Source organism: Melopsittacus undulatus, chromosome 19 (genome assembly GCF_012275295.1).
Source record: "Melopsittacus undulatus isolate bMelUnd1 chromosome 19, bMelUnd1.mat.Z, whole genome shotgun sequence".
In the NCBI taxonomy this organism is placed as follows: domain Eukaryota; kingdom Metazoa; phylum Chordata; class Aves; order Psittaciformes; family Psittaculidae; genus Melopsittacus; species Melopsittacus undulatus.
In genome coordinates, this window is record NC_047545.1 from 1,838,457 (window position 1) to 1,861,070 (window position 22,614).

The following is a 22,614-nucleotide window of genomic DNA, read 5'->3' on the forward strand; positions in this document are numbered from 1 at the left end:
CGGTAGCGGCGGCCCCGGTCCCGCCCCCCCCCCCCCCCCCGCAGCAACCGGAGCCTCTTGTTTACAACCGGACCCGTCCATTTTATTGCTCTGTGCCTCCTGCTCCCGGGGCCCTTCCCCTCAGCGCCGGCACCGGAGCGGGGCCTCCGGTGTCCCTGAGCTCCCGCAGGCTTCGGGCTTCTTCCCCTGCCAGAGAGTGACCGGTAGAGCCCCGGTGGGGACAGGGCCGGGCCCCGGTGGGGACAGGGCCGAGCCCCGATGGGGACAGGGCCAGGCCCCGGTGGGGACAGGGCCGGGCCCCGCTCCCCGTTCCCACCGGGAACCCACCTGGTAGAGGCTGCAGATGAGCCCCAGCAGTGAGGCCTCGGCCTGGGCCTGCAGCTCGTCCGTGTGCTTCTGTGTGTGCCGAGACGGGGCCGGTCAGGGGCACTGCCCCCCCCGTACCCCGTTAACCACAGCTCCCCCCCGTACCCCGTTAACCACGGCCCCCCCCTGGGCCGTACCCGTTAACCACGGTTCCCCCCCCCGTACCGCGTTAACCACAGCTGCCCCCCCCCCCCGTACCCCGTTAACCACGGCCCCCCCCAAGGCCGTACCCGTTAACCACGGCTCCCCCCCCCCCCCGTACCCCATTAACCACAGCTGCCCCCCCCCCCTCCCCCCGCGCCGTACCCCGTTAACCACAGCTCCCCCCCCGTACCCCGTTAACCACAGCTGCCCCCCCCCCGTACCCCGTTAACCACGGCCCCCCCCGGCTGTACCCCGTTAACCACAGCTTCCCCCCCCCGGCCGTACCCCGTTAACCACGGCTCCCCCCCTCCCCCTCCCGGCCGTACCCAGTTAACCACGGCTCCCCCCCTCCCCCTCCCGGCCGTACCCAGTTAACCACGGCCCCCCCCCGTACCCCGTTAACCACGGCTCCCCCCCTCCCCCCCCCGGGCCGTACCCCGTTAACCACGGCCCCCCCCCCCCGTACCCCGTTAACCACGACCCAGGGCACGTATTGGTGCGGGGGGTCCAGCGCCTCCGTGAGCTGCGCGTTGCGGTGCATGAGGGCGGCCCCGGTGTCCCCCCCCACGCAGGCGGCGATGCGGGACCCGTCCAACTGCGGGGCATAGACCTGCAGGCACTGCGGGGGGGGCGGGACGTCAGCGGGGAGCTGGGGGGGGGACGGGGATGGGGACACGGACGGGGATGGGGGTATGGACGGGGGAACGGATGGGGGGGGAACGGACGGGGATGGGGGCACGGACGGGGGGGGAATGGACGGGGGGGGAATGGACGGGGATGGGGGCACTGACGGGGGGGGAACGGATGGGGGGGGAACGGACGGGGATGGGGGCACTGACGGGGGGGGAATGGACGGGGGGGGAATGGACGGGGATGGGGGCACGGACGGGGGGGGAATGGACGGGGGGGGAATGGACGGGGATGGGGGCACTGACGGGGGGGAACGGACGGGGGGGAACGGATGGGGGGGGGGACACTTACGGCTGCCAGGTTCTTGGTGACGGAGCTGCCTGACTCCAGGCAGAAGATGACCGGGAAGTAGGTGCTGAAGTTCTTGGCTTCGTGCATGAGGCAGGTCTGTGGGCACAGGAGAGGGATGTGGGATGGGACAATGGGAATGGCTTGAACCTGCCCGAGGGGAGACTGAGCTGAGCTCTGGGGCAGAAGCTGTTCCCTGTGAGGGTGCTGAGGCGCTGGCACAGGGTGCCCAGAGAAGCTGTGGCTGCCCCATCCCTGGCAGTGCTCAAGGCCAGGTTGGACACAGGGGCTTGGAGCAGCTGCTCCAGTGGAAGGGGTCCCTGCCCTGGCACTGGATGAGCTTTAAGGTCCCTTCCAACCCAAACCAGGTTGGGATTCTGGGCTTCATTCACCCCCACGGGGACAGAGCCCCCCCCCTCACCTCGATCATGTTGCCCAAGCACTCCTCGGGGCCGTGCTGGCACCGGAATTCCCACTTGCCGCTCTCGTTCCTCTCCTGCAGGACCAAACGCAATGAACGGGGCCGGCAGCACCGGGACCGAGCCCCCAGGGTACCAAGGTCACCGCACCGGCTCCTACCTGAGCGTTGCCATAGGGCACCAGGGTGATGCTGAGGACGTCGGGGGGCAGCAGCAGCCAGGCGGTGAAGAGCTGCCGCACCAGGAACATGCGGCACGCTGGGCACAGGCTCTCGTAGAACAGGCTCAGCTCCACGGGGGCAGCCGGGGGGGGCGAGCGGTGGGCGCAGGGGCTCGGAGCCTGTGTGTGGGAAGGGGTCGGGGTACGCGAGGAGGGGGGGGGGGGTTCGGCTGCGGTTCCTTGCTCCCCCCATTCACACGGATGGGGGAAAGGGGCTGGGAGGGGGGGATGAGGGTGCGGGAAGGGAAGTGAAAGTCCTACAGCGCTGGGGCTTTCCACGGTAACTTCCCGGTGATTGGAGCCCAGCACCCAGGGCCGAGGAGCGGCTGCAGCCCCGTGGGCACCCACCATGGCACCGGTGCCACCGGCCGGGACCCAGCCCCACAAGTGCCCAGGGAAGGGTCGGGGCCAGCGTTGCCGCAGGGATGCTCAGGGATGCCCCGCAGCGGTACCAGCGCGGTCCCCACTCCCCCAGCCCCATAGGAGCCCTTGTCCCGTGCGCTGCGGGCGGCCCCGGTGCCTCTGACCTTGCCGGCGGCGATGTCCGGTGAGCGGCACCAGAGCCAGGCAGGGTCCCGGTCGCAGACGGGAGGAGCCGCTCCGAGCCCCGGGACCAGCACCGGCAGCAGCGGCAGCAGCAGCAGCACCGAGGGGGCCATGGGCTCGACGGGGCGGACCGGACGCGGCGGCAGCGCCCGCCCCTCCTGCCCCCTCCGGTGACGCCGGCGCTGACTCAGCCGGGCCGCCCGGCCCCGGCCCCGGTGCTCCCGCAGCGCTGGGGGCCGGAGGGGTCGGGGTTGGGGTTCCCCAGCCGGGGGCTCCCCCACCGGCTTCTCTGCCCTGGAGTCGTTCCTAGCGCTGGGAATGGAGGAACTTTGGGCTTCCCCCTTTGAGCTCTGCTGCCACCTGGCACAGGACGGGGCACAACCTGCGCCCGGTTGGGTCCCAATCCCTTCCTTGTTGCACAGAATTCCTCGCAGCAATTCCATGAATTCTGTTGACTTCCTTTTTTAAATTATTTTATTTTCTTGGGTGTTTTGTGGGGTTTTTTTTGGAAGTACCGTACAAAAATCCTCTTACAGTAACAAATAATGGGGCTGACATTAGTAAACATCGACAGAAAGAGCATAGAGAGCTACTGCTGGTAACAGTGGCGAGGGATTATTGCATATACCTACAACTAAAACCTCAGCTGTGCTCATGCAGCCACCACATCCTCCCCGAGCACAACCCCTGAGCCCTCAGTGGGGTGATGGGGGAGTGTGGAGCATCCCAAGCTGGGATACAGAGGGACAAGACCGGAGCTGTGCCCCGGGGAGCAGGAATGGCCACGTTGCACCCATGGACAACCCCATGGGTTTGGGGGGACAACAGGGAGGGTTTGGGGGGCTCACAAGCAGCAAAGCACAGCCCAGGGTTTGGGAACACAACGCGAGCAGTGGTATCAGCAGCACCAACGGCACCAGCAAAGCAGCGCAGCACAAATCACAACCAGCTTCATTATGGGGGAGCTCAGGGCTTGGGGAAGGGCTGAGCTGCAGGGATCCAAGTCAAGCACCATTAGGGAAAGGCAGCCCTAGGGAAGGGCTTTGTCCTCCTCCTTGTACACAGCGAGCGGAGCCCTGGGGGGTGATGGGTGCTGCAGGGGTGCTGTGACCCCCCCATGATCACAGGGAGCTGCCCAAGCTCAGGGGAGGAAAAGGCTCCGGTGAGAAGGGGACTGCATGGGGAGAAGAGCAGGAATTGAGGCAGGAGGAGCAAAGAGTGTTGAGAGAAGGGAATACCCTGCTGGGAATGGGGTGGGAGCCTGGCAGGAAGCTGAAAGGGCCACGAGCACCAAGGCCTCCCTGCCCCATTCACACGTGTTCTCATCTCCCATGTGCCCAAGCACAAACTATTCCCTTCATTATCCCTGGCAGCTTTTCCCGAGTGATGCCTGAAGCCACATGTGGCCTCTGCACCCCACAGCTCCCCGGAGCTGGCGCCTGCCCCATGGCACTGCGATGGGTCAGGGCTGGCACTGCTGCACCGTGGCCTCAGAGCACCAAACAGTGAGGAACCAGCCCCAAAACCACAGCCCAGGGCCTCCGGAGGGCATATAGGGGATGGGGCTGTAGAGCCGAGCACAGAAGCTGCCACAAGCAACAGGGATGGAATGTTTGCTCCAGCAACCCCAGATCCAAAAGGATCAGGGCCCAACATAAAGCAAGGCAGAGCTGGGGGAGGAGGGACATTGTGGTACCCGACGCAGATGGCACATCAAGGGTGGGATGCAGAGCACGAGCACGCAGCACCTCACAGGTCCAACAGCAACAGAAGCAGTGAAGCCCACAGCATCCATCCCGAGGATGCAGCTCCGGAAGGGAAAGAGCCTCTCTGGCAAATCAAGAGGACATTAATGCTTTCAAGGCAGGCAGACAGGCTGAGCCAGTGAAGCCAATGCCACCATGGCCTCAACTCTCAGCCCAGGTCCTGCAGAGCCACCTCCGTGGCCCTTGAGCCCTTTGAGCTCAGCCACAACAAATCCCTGCCTGCACCAACCAGCTTCGAGGGGCAGCACGACAGCAACACCCGGCTCCTTCACCCCATACAGTACTCATGATTCTAAGTGCTTTGCATACAGAGTTCCACATCATGCATATACGTTTCTACGTGCCAAGGCCCTCGGCCCAGCAGACCCCATCCTCCTGCAGCAGAGAGCTCCTTCATTTCGTACAGGGCTCGTAGTGTGCGTCGGCACCAGCACTAGGAAAGCAGCTGATTACAAAAGGAACCATATTTACAGAGGGGAAGGTTGACCCAAGCCAGCCAGAAACAGGAGCTGTGCATCCAGAGGCAAACACACGGCACCCACAAGGAGTTCACAGCTTCACTGGCACAACTGAGGTGAGAGATTCCTCACTAACCGGATCCTCCCTTCCCGGACAGCAACACTGCAGAGGTGATTATGGGATTAGGGAACAAGACGGGCAGGTGGGGCATGGTGTGGAGGGGAAAAGTGGGGCCCCCCAGGAGACAGGGTTTCTCCTTTCTAAATGAGTCTCTGCATGGAAGAGCAGCACCTCTCGTACCAGACAGTGCCACAGCCTGCAAGTCACCAAGGGAAGGGAGAGTGGAGGATGCATCCTCCAGCATCCCAGCAGGGAGCCCCTTGGAACTGGGAATCTACCTCTACGGTGATGCATAGTGGGGTGACCTGCCAGCAAGAGGGGATCTGACCTGCTTATTGGGAAAGGAGAGAGGACTGTGCTCACCCCAGCAGTTCAATCACGACTGGATCCTGCTTCCTAAAGGCTGGAGTCCACTGGGAATCAACAGCCCAGCCGTTTTGTCCCACCAGCCAACACTGGTTTCAGCTACTGACCAAAGGGGACATCAGGAACGGTCACAGACATCTCAGAGGCTCTGGAGGGGCAGGAGCACAGAGACTCAACTATACAGGGTGCAAAGAGTCCAGAGCCAGAAAGCAGCGCCCTGGGGAGAAGCTGAAGGCAGCTGTTAGGTTGTGCACGGGCTGCTCATCTGGCTGGTGGCTGGGAAAGGACAGGGTGAGCCAGCGTGACATTCAGGGAGTCATTGTGCTGCACCAGGGACGTGTGCTTGTAGTGCAAGACCAGGTCCTTGAGGGAGGCGTAGAGGTTGTAGGGTTCAGCGAACCCGTAGCCTGTGGCTGTTTTGTAGATCACACAGTGCTTGGTGTCACCGTCCACCCTGCCAGGGACATAAAGGACACAGGTCACAGTGGGACAGGGACAGCGGAGCACAAGCAGGCATCACCAGAGCAGAGCCGATGCTTCCATCACCTCCAGCATCTGCTGAGCTGGAATGCGGGAGCAGAGCCCACACCAGCCCCATCCCAGCACATGGAGATACTCACACCACGGAGCAGGCATAGCATCCCTTCTGGCTGCTCTCGCGGATCAGGAAGGTGCCGTCCCGCTTGCCACAGAGCATCTCTTCTGCCTGCAAGCGGTTGATCTTCCCCACGTACCACGTTCGCTCCTCGTGGTGGGGCAGCTCCTCCTCATCATCCATCATGGAGTACTGGCTGCAATTGAGCACAGGGAGGGTCAGACCCACACAGGCCCCCACAGCTCCCCTCCTACTCCTAGATGCCAGCGCCCCTTCCAGCAGGGAAGATGCTCTCAGCTCCCAGGCAGGGAGATGGGATCAGCCCCTGGCACAGGATCAACCAGGCTGGAAAAGACCTTCAAGATCATCAAGTCCTCCCTTTAGCCCAGCACTGCCAAACCCGCCACTGAACCCTGCCACTGAGGGCCTCATGTACACGTCCCCTGAACACCTCCCAGGCTGCTGATCCCAGCACAGGGGACACTCACTCCTCTGTCTCGTTCTTGATACCCAACCACTCGTTGATCTTCTTCTGCCGAGCACCCTTCTGTGTCAGCCACCTAGGGAAGGAGAGGCAGAGCTCAGCGTGGCCAGGCCATCACCAGAGGGCAGCAGCCGTGCCCGAGGCCGCAGGGTGCAGCCCATGAGCTGGTCTGACAAGCCCCAAAGCCCTTAAAGAGGCAGCAGGGCCCCATTCCCAGCCCTGCACGGGGGCAGGAGCTACGTACACCAAATACTGGTCCCGCAGTTTGCGCAGCTGCATGAGGTCTGGCTTGAGGCTGTTCATGCGCTTGTCGATCTCCCTGTTCTCCGAGGCTTGTTTCTTCAGGTCCTGCTCCAGCTTCATCTTGCTGTCATGGATTTCAGTGATGCGGGACTTGAGCTTCTCCGAGTTCATGAGGATCCTGGAGAAAGAGGGGGGGAATGAGGCTGGGAGGCAAGGGGGGAGGCGGAGGAGGCAGCCTGCAGCTCCAGCACACAGAATGGTGTGTGCCTCAGCTCTGTGCTGGCCCATGAGGAGCTTCCAGCCCTGCAGAGCCCTTGCCCAGGCAGGGCAGGGCAGCAGCAGCCCCTGTCCTCACCGTTGCACCTCCTTCTCGTTGCCCTCCCTCCGGAAGCGCTCGATGTACTCCTTGCTGCATTTCTCCTGCGTCTGACACTGCTCCTCAAAGATCTTGATGGTCTCGTTGAAGGCCTCAATTGCAGTCCTCTTCATCTGCAGCTCCTGAGGAGCAGGGAGGGCAGAGCTGAGGACAGGGGAGCACTGGGGCAGGTGCTGCACATTCGCATCCTCTCTTTCCCCCTCCCCAAAGAAGCACTGTCCTCGCTGCAGCCAAAGTATCTCCCTGCTCAAAGCCCATTCTCAAGTGCAGCAGCGAAGAGAGGCAGTGAATGCCCAACCTCTGCTCCCCTCCATGCACAGCAGTGGCCATCAGATGTCAGGGCAGCCCAGGGGGAAGGCAGTGCCTGTGTACCTGGGACGTGCGTGTGTACTCCTCATACAGCAGGTCGTACTCCCAGCTCTTGTCCTGGTACTGCTGGTGATAGACCTTGAGCTGCTCCCCGACGGCTTCCACGCTGTCCTCCTTCACCACTTGGTCCTGCCGCACACAGAGCCTCCATCAGGGCCTGCTCCTGCCCTACAGCAGCCCCTCTGGGAGGCAGCTGGGCCCACAGAAGTCACCCCACACAGGAACATCCCAGCATGGGGAAGAGATGGGACATCGACCTTTACCAATGGACTTGGGATGGATGAACAAATGCCCCTGGCCAGCCCTGCCCAGGCCTCACCTGCTGGTACTTGGAGATGGGGTAGAGCAGCCTGGTGTCCAGCTTGGCGTTGTACTGGGCGAGTGACTCGTGCCGGTAATGGGTGATGAGCTCCACCACCGAGCTGAAGGTCAGGGGCTCCGAGAAGCCATACTTCCCTTCCCGATGGAAGATCTTGATCAGCTTGTTGTTGCCTCCCTTCCTGTGGTGATGGGAGAGGAGAGGACACGACACTCACCATCACCTTCCAGCCTGGCACCCAGGCTGCTGCCAGCACAGGGACCCCAACACCCTACCTGAGCGTGAGGGTGTATTCCCCCTGGATCTTGCTGGAGGCATCCCGCACCAAGAAGGTACCATCCGGTGTGTCCCGTAGCTTCTCGTTCACCTCCTCCCTGCAAGGAACGTGGTTGTTACAGCCTGTGAGATGCAACCAGAGCTCCCCTAGAGAACTCCATGACCAGGGCACCCAGGATGTGTGGGCTGTCAGCCGTCCCCTTACCGTGAGATGTCACCCCAGTACCACTCAGCATCCTGCAAGGACACACTGTTCCCATTGGCCAAACTGGCTGCGCTGGGCTTTGGCTTGGGGGGTTTTGGAGGCAAGGCTGGAAGAGGAGGAGGAGGAGGGAAGTGGGGTGAGCCCAAGTTCCAGCTGCCCCCAGGCAATCCCTTGGAGCACTGAGTCCACCTCCCTGCTGTGACTACCCTGGGAAGCCCCCTTGGCCACCACACTGCTGCTGGGAGCTGCTCCAGGCACATCCACAGCAGCAGATGAATGCCTTGAGGCAGGCTCCAGGCACAGCTGGGCTCCAGAAATGCCCTCAGCAACTTGCTCATGGGGGCAGAGACTCCACATCCCCAGAGCACAAACCCCAGCGCCTTAGGCCCCGAGGAAGGGGCATCCCAGTACCTGGAGGCAACTGCTCCGGCTCCGACTCCTTCGTCTGCAGAAGCATCTCCAGAAACAGGATGGAGAAGTCAGGGCTCAGCTCTGGGCTGCAGGGAGAGAGAAGCCAAGTGAGAACAGCAGTTCTGGAGCGGGGGGGGGGGAAACCTGGCACTGCTCCTGTGCTCCTGGGCTAAGGGGCAGCCGGTTCATCCCAGAAGCAAGGCCCTGGCTTTGGGTCCCAGCTCAGTGTGCTGCCAGCAGTGTGAGCCCATGTGCAGTGAGGCAGGGGCTGGAAGGCACAGGGGCTGATGCCTGGGACAGGCCTGGAATCCAAGACCTCACGTACCTGGCACCAGGCAGCCGGAGGAGAAGGGGGCCGAAGATCTCTGCCAGGGCCCGCGGGTGGAGGCCGTTGCTCTCTGCCTGCTGTGATACCTTCCCCAGATGCCGGAGCAGGAACTGCAGGGTGAGCGTGTTCTGCAGTGGGACCACAGGCGGCTCCAGCGCCAGCAGCAGCTGCTTCCGGCAGCTCTCGGGTTGGGGTGTCTCTGGGGAGGAGAACCAGAGCCATGGAACAGGAGACGGGCAGCACCGGTGCCAGCTCCAGCTGCGGCGCTGGGGGAGCACCGTCAGTGTCACACAGGGACAGGACTTGCTTTAATACCCCAGATGCATCCATCCCACACAGGCACCCATTCCCAAGTGATCCATCCCACACAGCCACCCATTCCCAAGGGATCCATCCCACACAGCCACCCATTCCCAAGGGATCCATCCCACACAGCCACCCATTCCCAAGGGATCCATCCCACACAGTCAACCATTCCCGAGGGATCCATCCCACACAGCCACCCATTCCCAAGGGATCCATCCCACACAGCCACCCATTCCCAAGGGATCCATCCCACACAGGCACCCACTCCCAAGGGATCCATCCCACACAACCACCCATTCCCAAGTGATCCATCCCACACAGGCACCCATTCCCAAGTGATCCATCCCACACAGGCACCCATTCCCAAGGGATCCATCCCACACAGCCACCCATTCCCAAGGGATCCATCCCACACAGGCACCCATTCCCGAGGGATCCATCCCACACAGCCACCCATTCCCGAGGGATCCATCCCACACAGCCACCCATTCCCAAGGGATCCATCCCACACAGGCACCCATTCCCGAGGGATCTATCCCACACAGCCACCCATTCCCATTCCCATTCCCATGGCCCTTACCCTGCAGGATCCGCAGGATGTCTCCATGCACAGCCACTGGCACCACGGGGGAGGGCAGGTCCTGCAGGTACCCCCGCAGTGCCTCGCACAGGGAGTGCACATCAAAGGGCTCCAGCTCTGCCAGGCTCCAATCTGCAGGGCACACAAGTGGTGAAGGGGGCAGCTCATCCCCTACCCCGGAGCCCATTGCTGCCCATCCATGCGGCTGTCCCAGGACACGGCAGCCAAGCAGGATGAGGATGCCTGGGAGCGATACCTGCACCCCAAGGCAGGTTCCCCCCCATCTCCAGCTCAGGATGAGCCCATTCTCAGTGCCCACCCTCTTTGCCCTCAGCCCTGCCATGAAGAACCCGGATAGGAGCTTTGCTCCCTGTTGCTGGTCGAGACAAGCAGAGCCTGAGCAGCCCCGCACTGAAGCCAGTGGGGAAACCATCTCCCTCCAACCGAGCCATCCCATGAACACAAGGCTGTGGGGATGGCGACAAAGCCTGTCCCCAAAGCAGCGCAGCCAGCACCACGCAGTTGGGGTTTGCAAGCACGTCTGTGCAAGGGGACGAGCCAGCACAGTGCTGGATGAGGCCCAAACCCAGCCAAGCACAGACAGCTCCAGAGCCTCCCCAGTGCAGACATCAGCTCCAGGCACCAAACTGAGCTCGGTGATGCTCCCCTGCTTGTGAGTGATGCAGCAGAGACAGGGAACCCCTGAGCAGGGCACAACCCAGGGCTTCACCAGCACCGCATCCCTCTGCTCCAGGCAGGCATCACCCCCTCCTCCCCTCGGAGCTGGGATGTGTGGGGCCGCCCCACGGCAGCGTGCTGGGAGTCAGGAACTGCCTGGCCTGGCTTGCATTACTGCTGGCGCTGGCTCAGGCACTAATCTCCTCCATCTGAGCACCGAGCTGGTTCTTACCGGTTCTCAGCGCCTGCCGCAGTTCGGAGCCAGATGTCCTGTACAGCATCTCGCTGTCTACCCCTGTGGGAGCAGGGACATGGTGCTCAGCTGCCAGCACCGCCTAAAGCAGGGCTGGAGGGGGTCCAGGCCAACCTCCTGCAGCCCCTTGCCCCCCCCTGTCAGTGTCCTCGTTTCTCCCCCGTGGCACAGACACAGGCTGGAAGTGATTCCCACATCCCAGCACCCATCCAGCACACAGAGCCAGCATCCACACCACAGGCCCTGTGCAGGATGGTGCAGCAGGGTCAAGCCTGGCTCTAGGGAACTTCCCCTTCTGCAGGCAGCTGAGTCCTGCACGTTCCATGGGGCTTTTAAAGACAACTGCCCTCCCTGGGGGGGTTCAGGGGGTACCAGCCCCACAGTGCTCAACATCCCCCCTTACCTTTCTTCTCAATAGCCTCCACCAGCTTCACCAGCAGCGGGGGGGCCGGCTCGGGAGGGCTGAACTGGTCCTGCAACTCCAGGAGAGGAGACCCTGTGGAAGAGGGAGGGAGAGAGGGGTCCAACCTCAGCTCAGCCCCCAGCAGAGCCAGGCCAGGGCACAACCAACCCACTCTTAACAGCAGGATCCAAGCGTGAGGGATGCTCTGGCCCCTGCTGCAGGATGCAGCCCATGCAAACACTGCACAGGGGCTGGGGGAGCTGGCTCAGGACAAACCCCAATGGGGTGTGCACAGGGGATCCCTGCTGCTCCTGCAGGGCACAGGGGGTAGCCAGGTTGGGGTCGGTGCTTGCCCAGCACAGGGCTGGCAGAGGAGCAGGGCCATGGAGCTGGCTCCTGGGGCTGAGCTGTGCTTCATCCAGCGATGCAGACACAACTCCATGTCAGCAAATTCCTGCTCTTGATTGCTCCTTTAACGTGGAAAGCAGCCCTCTGCCTCCTGCTCCCCGTGGCCTCCCATAACACAGCACTGGGCTTCCTGTGCTCCCAAAGGGGGGATCCACAGCCCTGCATTGGGGGGCACTGTGCTCCAGGAGAGCTGCAGGTCCCTGCTTTGGGCTCCCCAGTGCTGGAGGGTGATGTATGCTGGGGCAAGAGCATACAGGGACCTGCCAGTGGGATCCCTGCCTAAGGATGAACAGCACCAGGCCCTGTCTGGCATCCAGCTGAGCAGCAGCCGGTGCGGGAGGCTCCTCCAGGACCCTGTGCAGACACAGGACACGTCCATTCGGGGCATGCAGAGCCAAAAGGCTGCTCCCCATTGTGAAACCCTGCTCTGTTGTCATGGATCTGACCCCAGCTCGACCGCTGTGGTCTTACCATGAGGCACAAGCAGCTGAAACTCCACACTGGCCTGAGCCTCCTGCACCCACAGCCTCACAGGGAGACAAAGCAGGCACAGAAAGGGCAGCACCCAGCTCTGTATGAGCCTGTGTTGTTGGGGCTGGGGGAGCAGTTCCCAACGGGAAGGAGCCCCTGGCCATGGGAAGGGGCCCAGGGTGGTGCTGGAGATGCAGGCAAGCTTCCAGGCTGGCAGCTCCAAGCCTGACCCTTGGGAAGGGCTGAAGGGAGAGTAAACAGTGGGGCTGCCCACGTGGCCCGGCCGGGAATGTGCTGCTTCAGCAGGCAGCAGCTTGCCTGCTCCTGCTCTGCTCCTGCTCTGCTCTGCTCCTGCTCTGCTCCTGCTCCTGCTCTGCTCCTGCTCTGCTCCTGCTCTGCTCTGCTCCTGCTCTGCTGCTCCTGCTCTACTCCTGCTCCTGCTCTGCTCCTGCTCCTGCTCTGCTCCTGCTCTGCTCCTGCTCCTGCTCTGCTCCTGCTCTGCTCCTGTTCCTGCTCCTGCTCTGCTCCTGCTCTGCTCTGCTCCTGCTCTGCTCCTGCTCTGCTCTGCTCCTGCTCTGCTCCTGCTCTGCTCCTGTTCCTGCTCCTGCTCTGCTCCTGCTCTGCTTCTGTTCCTGCTCCTGCTCTGCTCTGCTCCTGCTCTGCTGCTCCTGCTCTGCTCCTGCTCTGCTCCTGCTCCTGCTCTGCTCCTGCTCCTGCTCTGCTCCTGCTCTGCTCTGCTCCTGCTCCTGCTCTGCTCCTGCTCTTGCTCCTGCTCTGCTGCTCCTGCTCTGCTCTGCTCCTGCTTCTGCTCTGCTCCTGCTCTGCTCCTGCTCTTGCTCCTGCTCTTGCTCCTGCTCTGCTGCTCCTGCTCTGCTCTGCTCCTGCTCTGCTCTGCTCCTGCTCTGCTGCTCCTGCTCTGCTCTGCTCCTGCTTCTGCTCTGCTCCTGCTCCTGCTCTGCTCCTGCTCTGCTCTGCTCCTGCTCCTGCTCTGCTCCTGCTCCTGCTCTGCTCCTGCTCTGCTCCACTCCTGCTCCTGCTCTGCTCCTGCTCTGCTCCTGCTCCACAGCCTGCACGGAGCCAGCAGCAGCTCCCAAGCCCGGGGCTGTGCTGCCTGCACAAGGCTGCTCACAGCAGGGCCAGGGCAGCTGCGGAAATAGCAGCGAGCCGCATGTTCCGCTCGGCTCCTCCTTATGGAAGCAAACAGCAGCAGCTCATAAATCCCCTGCTGGAACCCACTGGGGCTCCTTGCTCCGTGCCCAGGCAGGGGACAGAGGTGGTGCTGGCCCTGCTCCATGGGTGACACTGGGAATGGGGGGATAAGGGATTCCTACCAGCCAGGATGAGGGAAACAGGGCAGAAACACCATCAGCTCTGAGCTGTGTGGGGCAGCCAGAAGACATCTCTGCACCTCCCAAAGCAGGAGGTAACACGGGTTTGGCTCCAATGCAGTGTCTCAGTTGCAAAACCACCTCTCCCCATCAGCATCACAGCAGCCTGCACTGCAAAACAGCCCTTGGGGGTTTGAATTGCCACTCTGCAGGTCCCTGCTGTGCCCTGAATGGAGGCTGGTTGGGGGGGGGATGCACCCTCCTTGTGTGCCCTCATACCTGACCCTCACTCTGCTCCATCCCCAGGCAGGATGCAGACTGGCTGACTTTGGGGTTCTTTCCTAACTGCATCTTTTCTGTGCGTCAGGAGCTTTGGAATGCACCTTCTCCCACACCCCTCTATGGGGCAGCAGCTCTGACCACTCAGACACACCTCTGCCAAGCCCTGCTTGAGGAGGAGGAGGAGGAGAGTGAGTCCACAAAGGCTTAAATCCAGCCCCCGAGGGAGCCCAGGGCTGGATGCAGACAAGGCCAAGGCATCCTCTGCAGAGCATGTCCCAGGCTCCCAAGAGGAGCAGCTTTCTGTAGGGTGACTCAGGTGCCAACCCAAAGGCACAGCCTGACCACATTCCCACCCCTCTGGCATGGGAGGCAGCTGTGGGAGCTGCACCAGCCCCACCACCCTGGTTTATGGGATGGGGGCTTCATTCCTTAAGAGCCCGGAGGTGTTTCCCACAACCAGAAGCAGCTGATGGGATAACTTTTGGGACGGGATGGCTTTTGGACAGAGGATGGGGAGGACAAGGGGCTGCTCTGATGCCCACCAGCTCCTGCTGTCCCTACTCCTCCTGAGTGCATCAGCACAAGGCCTTCTGCAATGCAATGCATGGGGATGCCACCTCAGAGCCCCTGCACAGGGTTTAGCTTCAAAGCAATAGGCAGCGGGCAGGCAGCTGCCGGAGCTCCACAGGCAGTGCCGGGGCATGGCAGCATTCCCAGCTCCCAGACCAGATCCATGCCAAGCCCAGTGCCGCTGGGAAGCAGCTGTGGGACGGCCCATGTCCTGCCCGGCCCCAGGGAGAGCTCTGCATCCTCCGGCAGGGCTGGGTGCCAGGCAGACAAACCATGAGCTCCAGTTCTTGGAAGGACTCTTTCAGATCCTGACTTCTCTCCTCTTGCCCAGAGACAAGTAATTGTGTGTCTCAGCAGGGCTGAGCGGCTCTTGGCAGGGAGCGATGGTGCTCCAGAGGCTAAGAGGTGGTTGGGAGAGGTCAGGGCTTATTCCTAAAGAGAGGGACCAAGGAGCACAGGGATCCTGGTTAAGCTGCACCTAGAGAAGGATCTTGGAGAGGGGGGCGTGGGGCAAGGCTCAACCCAAGAAGTTGTGCTGAGCAGATTGATAAGCTGGAGGAACAATGTGCTCTTCTCTTGGCCAGGTCTGAATGGGAGCCCTGTGCTGGCTTCATCTGGGGTAGAGTCTGTTTTCCTCCTAGTAGCTGGTGCAGTGCTGTGCTTTGGCTTGTACAACAGTGGTAACACGCTGGTATTTTAGTTGTTAAGTAGTGCTTATCCCAAGCCAAGGGCTTTTCAGTCACTAGTGAGGAGGGACTCTGCTAGTGAGGAGGGGCACAAGAAGCTGGGAGGAAGCACAGCCAGGACAGCTGACCTGAACTAGCCAAAGGGATGTTCCATAACCAGTATGCCCAGTATAGAAACTGGGGGAAGTTGGTTGGAAGGGGCTAATCACTGCCTAGGGACAAGCTGGCCATCTGTCAGTGGAGCAGTGAGCATCCACTGTGCATCACTTAAGTTATTCCTCTCGTTTTGTTATCTCCCTTTCTATATATGACTTGATTTCAATGATTAAACTGTTCTTATCCCAACCCATGGATTTTACCAGTTTCCCCCCTCAAATCCCCCTCCCCATCCCACTGGGATCAGGGCAGGAGCGAGTGGCTCTGTGGCACAGTTGCTGGTTGGGGTTAAACCACAACCGCAGCCACCACGATGATGGATGGGACACAATCATCACAGAGCCTCTCACAGCCCCATAGCCACCATGTGCCGGTAGCAGAGGAGGGTGTGAGCACACAGCAGGGCTTTACCTTGCTCCAGAGCTTCTGGGAGGCGGCAGCCACCGGCACCCGGTGTGGCAGGGAGAGGTCTCTGCACCCGGGGCCGGTGCGAGGGCACCGCGATCTTCACCGGCCCCACGTACTCCACATATGTGCCTGGGAAGTCTCCCTTCTGCTTGGTCCGCTCGTTGACCCCCAGGATCCATCCGATCTGGTTGGGAGTCTGCTCATCCCCGTCCTTGAAGCCCAAGGCTTGCAGGGCCCCCTTGCTCACCACCAGGATGTCCCCAGGCTGCAGGTCAATGTCCTCCTCGCGCTCCTTGCGGTAGGGGTAGAGCGCACGGTACTGGAAGCCGTCGGTGCTGCCCATTCTGCTGTGGGGAGGAGGGCTCTGGATGGTGAGGCAGCACGTTTAGGGTGGCACAGGAGGGACTTCAAAGGCAGCTTTCCCCCATCAGCACTCTGAATGTCTTCGCATGAACCAGCACCCCAGGAGCGTGGTCCGGGTGTGTGCTTAAGTGCAGCCCCTTTTCCTTAGCTTGAAACCACGATTCAACCAAATGATGGAGCAAAGGGAGAAGGAGACAAACATAATCCAGCACTCGCGAGCGGGCATGCAGCAAAGAAACAGGAGAGCAGGGTCTGCTTCACCAAGAAAGAAGCACGTTTCTTGGAGTCCCGGGGCCAAAAGCACAGTGGGCTTCCAGCCCAGAACAGTGCACGGTGCTCTGTCTGCCTTCCCAGGGCCTGCAAAGAGAAGAGGACTTGTTAATGCAAAGCCAGACACCTCTCACCTTCCTGAGACACCATCATTTCAATGAGGGGTTCATCTGAGCACCTGAGAGAGGCAGGACTCGTTTCTTTCTAGCTGATGCTGAGCCCTGGATCCAACCAGGACGTGCTAATACCAGTTTAGACTCCCAAAAGCAGGAGAGGAGCCAGCGGCTGCAAGCAGGAATGCCACCTCCTCTGCTACAGTCAGGCACCAGCTCTGCATCTTAAGGAGGTTCACTCCTGCTTCTGCAGCTTACCCTCCTCACAGCACTTATGCAAACATGAAGGCAGCAAGTGGGACAAACCAGCCTTTATGCAGGAGCTTACATGCAGAAGTCACCCTGCAAGCCCCAGGTTGGGAGGCTCTGAACAGCAGCCAAGCAAACAGATTCAGCCTTTCCTGGTTCAATCGATTCCATTTCACAGCTCACCTTTCCCTCTCCCCATGCAATCCCCCCCAGGGCAGTCTGCTGAAGGGAGCTGCCCACAGATGCAGCTTAACCAAGCCTTCAGTGGAAGGCTTTGCCATTCCCACAGAGCAGCACTTCAAAGCTTTGCTCTGAGCAAAGCAGCAGCATCAAGTGCAGGCATGGGTTCCTTCCACAGAGATGGCCTTAAAACCATCTTGAGAAGCCTTTGAGCCTGCTTAGAGCTGCTCCTCTGCCTTTCAGCTATGCAGGAATGGAAGAATCTGCTGCCTGCCCTGGCCAGAAATGCTCCAAAAGGCAGGAACCTGGGTCTGAACATGTTGTGGAAGAGAGGGCTGAGCTGGGGCATTCCCAGCAGCCAGGCATGTCCTCTTTATCCCATCCCCTCCCGGCCACACAGGCCAGTTTTCCACCTCCCCCAGGCAAATCCCAGCATTCCAGTTCCCATAGGATGGCGCAGCCCAGGACAGGACCTACAAGGAGCTGGGGCAGCCAGGGACCAGCCTGCTCAGGGGCACCCTGAAACACTGCAGTCCTGCTAATGGCTTGGAGCCTCTGTGGAGGGAGGTGAGGAGCAAAGGGAGCCGGGACACTCTTCCCAGCAGGATCAATGCACAACCAAGCAGGGCACAGAGCCAGGGCCACCATTGGCTGGACTCTGTGTGATGCACCCACACTGGTGACCTGCAGTCCTCCAAAACAGCCCTTCTTAGACCCACATGTCCCAGCTCACATCAGCTACAAACCCCTCTCCTGCATGGGTCTGGAACCAGTGCGAGCCCCTGAGAGCAGCCAGCTCCATGTCTCCACAGCCAAATCCTTCCCTTGACAAAGGAAGGCACAAGGAGGCTGTGGCACATGGAGCCTGTGCCAGGACCTGCAGCTGGGCTGGCTGTGCCATGAAGGAGCAGGCGCTGCCCCCGGTTAGGCCAGGCTCCGGCAGATGGGAACAGGACTGAGCCTGATCCCGGTTGCTCGAGAGCTTCCCTGGAGCAACAGCAGCACATCCCTGCACCAGGCCAGCTCCCACCGTTCCCGGCTGCAGAGCCCACATTCCCCCAATCCCATGTTCCCAGCCAGGAAAATATTACTTCATGATCCAGAGCATAAAGAGAGATTTATGGCCAGGCTGCTGTCAAGGTCCCACAGAGCCGAGCCTGCAGTGCCATGGGCACTGCTGACTGCCAAGGCCCCAGTGCCTGCTGCCTGCTCTGCTCCTCCCGGACCCCGTAATGCACCCAGACGCAGCAGAACCCAAAGGCTGTGGGGTCAGGGCTCCCTGACAGGCTCCTCCCCACATCCCATCCGGTGCCGGCTCCAGGCGCCTCAGACAAGCCAGTGCAGCTGAAGAGGCTGGAAGGACAAAACGTTCAGCCCTGGCAAACTTGTTGAGTGGCTTTTCAAAGCAGATCTGTGTGGAGGGGTGGGAAGCTGCTCTGGAGCACCCCAAAGAGCAGGTTCCTGCCCCTACTGCCTCACCATGTGGCCCCAACCACTCCTAGAATGGGGAATGGTTTGGGTTGGAAAGGACCTTAAAGCTCCTCCAGGTCCATAGGCAGCATGGTCCATGCTCCAAGCCCCTGTGTCCAACCTGGCCTTGAGCACTGCCAGGGATGGGGCAGCCACAGCTTCTCCGGGCACCCTCTACCCTAAACCCTTCCAACCTTCTCCGTGCTGGGAAGGCAGAGATGCAGCTCCGTGCCACCCTGCTCTTCACATCCCAGTGGGTCACTGGGCACAGGGAACTTGGAGCCAGCCTGGGGGGACCAAGTGCCTGTGAATGCAGGTGAGGAACCCCCCAGGAACCCCAAACCCACACGGTTCCTGCTGGCCCCGGCCTCCACAGGGATGCTCTGGGACACGCACGAGCCTGTCGGCTGGAAGCACATCTCGGAGCCTGCCAAGAGATTCCAGCAGGGCCCAGCTCCAGGCTGGCTCTGTGTCCGGTGCTGGTGAGCACTTGCTTCGGCTGCGCTGGCAATCCCATGGCCCAGACAAGCACATACCTTTGGTAAATCTCTGTCAGCGCCCAGAAACAAGCCCTCGATTCATTCCCTGCTGTCAATACTGTCTTTGTTGAATGCATGGGCTTGAAACAAAAAACACATTACGAGTCTTTTTGTGTGTGCCCAGCGCAGAAAGAAAAGCATCTTAACGTTTTAAATGTGGTTCCTGGGCTTTTAGACCCAGTTCCAAATGCAGTTCAAAGTGCAGCTCGACTCAAAGTGATGCTGAGCGTTCCTTTCCCTCCAGTGAGGCCAAAGAATGCATACAAATATTTAAAGGGAAATTCTGCTTACAACAATCTATCCAGCTCAAACCTCCCCAAGCTCCAGCACGTCCTTTGTGAGCACAACCCCCCCCCCAAAGTAAGCCTTGAACTGCAACCCCCTCCATGTTAATGGGTTGCAAACAGTGAGAACAAAGCTTTCCTTTAAGAAAAGCCAGAAAAGAGGATGGATGCAATGAGGGATGGGAATAGAAATGGACACGGGGCCTGCCTGCCATGTGCTGCCCTATGGTGACAACTGCTGCTGCACCTTCTGACCCACACACAAGGCAGCTCCGCTGGCCTCATGCCCTGCTCACGCTGCACCCACATGCACCCGAAGCAGGGAGCAGGAGCCTGGTTTATACCATGGCACAAGGAGCACAGCAATCCCTGCTCTGGCCCTGGCAAGGGCAGGGAAGAGCTGGGGCCGTGCTGGGAGCGCTGGTGGTGGCCATGGCACGGCCGTCCAGATCCTAAATGGGGACCAGTGGCAGGGAAAGTGAGTTCCATGGGGAGCTGTGCTTCAGTTGAAGCTTGTCCTGTGCTCCCCATCTCAAACCTTCTCCTCCCTGCAAGAGCCTTTTCCATGCTGGCACTGACGGGAGAAGGATCAAACACCAACCCCAGCCCTTCACTCCAGGCTCCCTTCCCACCAGCACCCAAGCAGCCAGAACACACGACTCCCATTTTAAGGCCAGTCCCAGGGTTGGGTTTAGGGCCTTTGGACAGGAATAAACCCAGAAGCCACATTTTGGCCACTTCCTTCCAAAATCACAGCTCTAAACCAGTGGAGGACATGTTAAAAACCAACCCCCCAGTGCTCTCACTGCATTATCTGCTCACAATCACCCTCCCCAGGCGATTGGGAATCCCAATGCTGATTTAGGAGCAGCTCTGCACAAAGCAGCAATCCCATGAAGGAAGCTATAAGGTGAGGGGCACCCACGTTAGCAGGTCAGCATCATTCGGGTCCTAGTTGAGAGCGGAGACCTTGAACTTGAGATCAAGCCTCTGCCTTTTCCCTTCCATCCCTCAGTTCCTTTAGCTCCAAGCTGCGGCTCCAGCTATTCCCAGAGGGATTAAAGGAGCCCTGGATATCATAAATACCCTTTTGGACTGTAAACACAGCGCTGGGAGCGAACCGCTGGCTTCCGACACGGCTCCAAACCCATTCCAGAACCCACTCTGCTCCTCGCCACATTCCAGCGCTTCCCATTCCAAGCCAGAGCTTTAGTCCAGCCAACCCAAGTGCGGGCAGGAAGGGATTTCTATGTGCTTCAAACCGTGTTAACCCCGAGGGGTTTGGGGAACCAAAGCAGCACCAAAGCCTCGCTGCGAACCGCACAGCCTGAGCTGCCCACGTCAAAGACGGTCACCAAAGGAACCAAACCATGGCTCGGACCTTCCCACACCATGGAAGAGCCGATGACTCCGGCAGAGGCCAACCCAGCCTCGGGGACACACGGGGCAGGGCGGGGGAATGGGCAGGAAAGCAGTGATTGAGGCTATATTTACTCAGCTGCCTCCATTCTCTGCTCTCCCAGTCCCAGGGCCAGTTCCCCAGTGGCTCCCAGAGCTGCTCAGGAAATAAAGGCCGTGCATGAATGGGGAGGAGACGCGGCCATTCCTGCGCCGCGCTGGGCTTGGGTGCCCAAAGGCACAATGCTGGGGCCGCTGAGCTCTTGTAGGGCTCATTCCAGACAGGTTCCAACCCCTTCCCATTGGAAATACCTCAGTTTGGGAAGTACAGGAACCTTCCTCTTCGAGGGGCTCACAACCATCCACAGCATCCCAAGAAACAGGGCGCACAAACCGCACTGGATAAAGGTGGGCTGGCCACCATCCTACAGCCAGGCATTGGGGTAACTGTGCCCACAGCCACCCCAATGGATTCCAGCCGATGGGAGCATCCCTGCACCATCCCACCATGGTGGGATCGAGCCACATCCGAGCCCCCAGCCCAGGCTGCATCCCTGCAATGGGGAATGGCACCGAGGTCCCAGCGCTGCGGATGGAGACGGCCGGGGGGGGACACACACAAGGAGGGCACAGGCCCTCGGGGAGGGGTGTGCAGGGCCCGGGGGGTGGCAGTGCCCTGGCAGCGGGCACCCAGCGCTGGCACGGCCGGGGGGGCTCGGGGCTCGCTCCGGTTCCCTTCACGCCTTCCCCCCCTCCTCCGGTCCCGGTGCCCCCGGCCCACCTCTCTGCCGGCCCCATCCGCCGCCGCCGCCCGGCTCCAGCCCCGCTCCTGCCTCACAGCCCAGCGGCAGCCTGGGAAAGGGCCCGAGCGGAGCCGGAGCTGCCCGAACCCGCCCCGGAAACAGCCGAGCGGAGCCGGAGGGAGCCGAGCCCGGCCCGAGCCGCGGCGGCCCCGCCCCTTCCCCCGGCGGCCGAACGCGATCGGAACCACGCCCCCCGCCCGAGCGCCTCCGGAAGGAGCCGAGGGGAGCCGGAGCCAACCGGCTGACGGGAGAGCGCGGCGGCGACCCCTAGCGGACGGGGGGGAGCACGGACCGGGCACGGCACCGGGCACCGGGCATGGGGAACAGTACCGGGAATGGGGCACAGCACCGGGAATGGGGAACAGCACCGGGAATGGGGCACAGCACAGGGCACCGGGACTGCACCGGGAATGGGGCACAGCACCGGGAATGGGGCACAGCACCGGGCACCGGGACTGCACCGGGAATACGGCACAGTACCGGGAATGGGGAACAGCACCGGGAATGGGGCACAGCACCGGGCACCGGGACTGCACCGGGAATGGGGCACAGCACCGGGACTGCACCGGGCATGGGGCACGGCACCGGGACTGCACCGGGAATGGGGGACAGCACCGGGAATGGGGCACAGCACCGGGACTGCACCGGGCATGGGGCACGGCACCGGGCATGGGGCACTGGGCATGAGGCAGGGCACTGGGACTGCACCGGGCATAGCACTGGGCATAGAGCATGGCACTGTGCATCACCGGGCATGGGGCACGGCACCGGGCACCGGGCCTGCACGAGCAGTGCAGTGGGCATCAGGACTGCTCCGGGCATGGGGCACACTGGGCAGTGTTGCCATGGACACAGGGCACCGCGTTTGGCTCACTGGGCACCATACCCAGCACTGGTACCGGTAACACCAACACCCCCAGCCACCCCCGGCTGCAGACACCACATCATGGCTCATTGCAAGAAACAGTTTTAATACAACATAAACCTCGTTGAAGGTAAGAGCAGAGCTGGGCACTGTGCAGGAGGACACGGGCCCCTCGGCTTTCGAGACAGTTCCTTTTCCCACCATATCCATGCCACTGGTGCACGGCCAAGCCCCCTCCCCACAGTGCTGGTGTGCAGGGGGTGCCTGATGTCTCCTCATGTCCCCACTGCCTTCCCAAACCTTTGTACAGACAATAGAGGGAGAAGCAAAGGAAAGACTGAGCCGCTCCGGCTGCTCTGTTGTTGGGATTAAACGGGAGAAGCAGGAGACGGGACATGGCACCAACCACAGGCACACAAAGTAATCCAACGCGCTGCTCCAGGGTAGGGAATGTGCCCGTTGGTGGTGGCACAGGGATACCCGATGGCAGTGGGGGACGGTCCCCCCATCACTGGCACCAGGGGGAAAGCTGGAACATGCACTATCAAATGGGAACATTTA

General features: G+C 61.2%; 2 protein-coding genes across 2 annotated transcripts; both read right to left on the reverse strand.

Moving 5' to 3' along the window:
* Window positions 1-35: 35 nt before the first annotated feature.
* Window positions 36-2,816, reverse strand: IFI30 (IFI30 lysosomal thiol reductase). Its single transcript, XM_034070943.1, has 7 exons — window positions 2,655-2,816; window positions 2,068-2,247; window positions 1,910-1,984; window positions 1,492-1,587; window positions 977-1,129; window positions 328-396; window positions 36-186 (listed from the first exon to the last, which is right to left on the reverse strand). Exons 1-7 carry the CDS (start codon window positions 2,784-2,786, stop codon window positions 121-123), a joined length of 771 nt encoding a protein of 256 aa, XP_033926834.1. The 5' UTR covers window positions 2,787-2,816; the 3' UTR covers window positions 36-120.
* A 324-nt stretch (window positions 2,817-3,140) lies between these two features.
* PIK3R2 (phosphoinositide-3-kinase regulatory subunit 2) lies at window positions 3,141-21,269 on the reverse strand. Its single transcript, XM_034070942.1, has 16 exons — window positions 21,167-21,269; window positions 15,523-16,239; window positions 11,211-11,303; window positions 10,787-10,849; window positions 9,877-10,008; window positions 8,988-9,189; window positions 8,663-8,748; window positions 8,252-8,357; window positions 8,046-8,144; window positions 7,771-7,951; window positions 7,455-7,580; window positions 7,062-7,204; window positions 6,708-6,884; window positions 6,468-6,539; window positions 6,005-6,175; window positions 3,141-5,838 (listed from the first exon to the last, which is right to left on the reverse strand). Exons 2-16 carry the CDS (start codon window positions 15,860-15,862, stop codon window positions 5,646-5,648), a joined length of 2,184 nt encoding a protein of 727 aa, XP_033926833.1. The 5' UTR covers window positions 15,863-16,239; window positions 21,167-21,269; the 3' UTR covers window positions 3,141-5,645.
* Between the last annotated feature and the right edge of the window lie 1,345 nt (window positions 21,270-22,614).

Excerpts from the sequence above, each read along its gene's own strand:
- IFI30 (XM_034070943.1), bottom strand. The coding sequence starts at position 2,786 with ATGGCCCCCTCGGTGCTGCTGCTGCTGCCGCTGCTGCCGGTGCTGGTC. Across the intron at positions 2,248-2,654 it reads CGGACATCGCCGCCGGCAAG|GCTCCGAGCCCCTGCGCCCA; the intron begins GTCAGAGGCACC and ends TCCCACACACAG. Across the intron at positions 187-327 it reads TCATCTGCAGCCTCTACCAG|GGGAAGAAGCCCGAAGCCTG; the intron begins GTGGGTTCCCGG and ends ACTCTCTGGCAG.
- PIK3R2 (XM_034070942.1), bottom strand. The coding sequence starts at position 15,862 with ATGGGCAGCACCGACGGCTTCCAGTACCGTGCGCTCTACCCCTACCGC. Across the intron at positions 10,850-11,210 it reads GGAGGCTATTGAGAAGAAAG|GGGTAGACAGCGAGATGCTG; the intron begins GTAAGGGGGGAT and ends CTGCTCCCACAG. Across the intron at positions 8,145-8,251 it reads TACTGGGGTGACATCTCACG|GGAGGAGGTGAACGAGAAGC; the intron begins GTAAGGGGACGG and ends CGTTCCTTGCAG.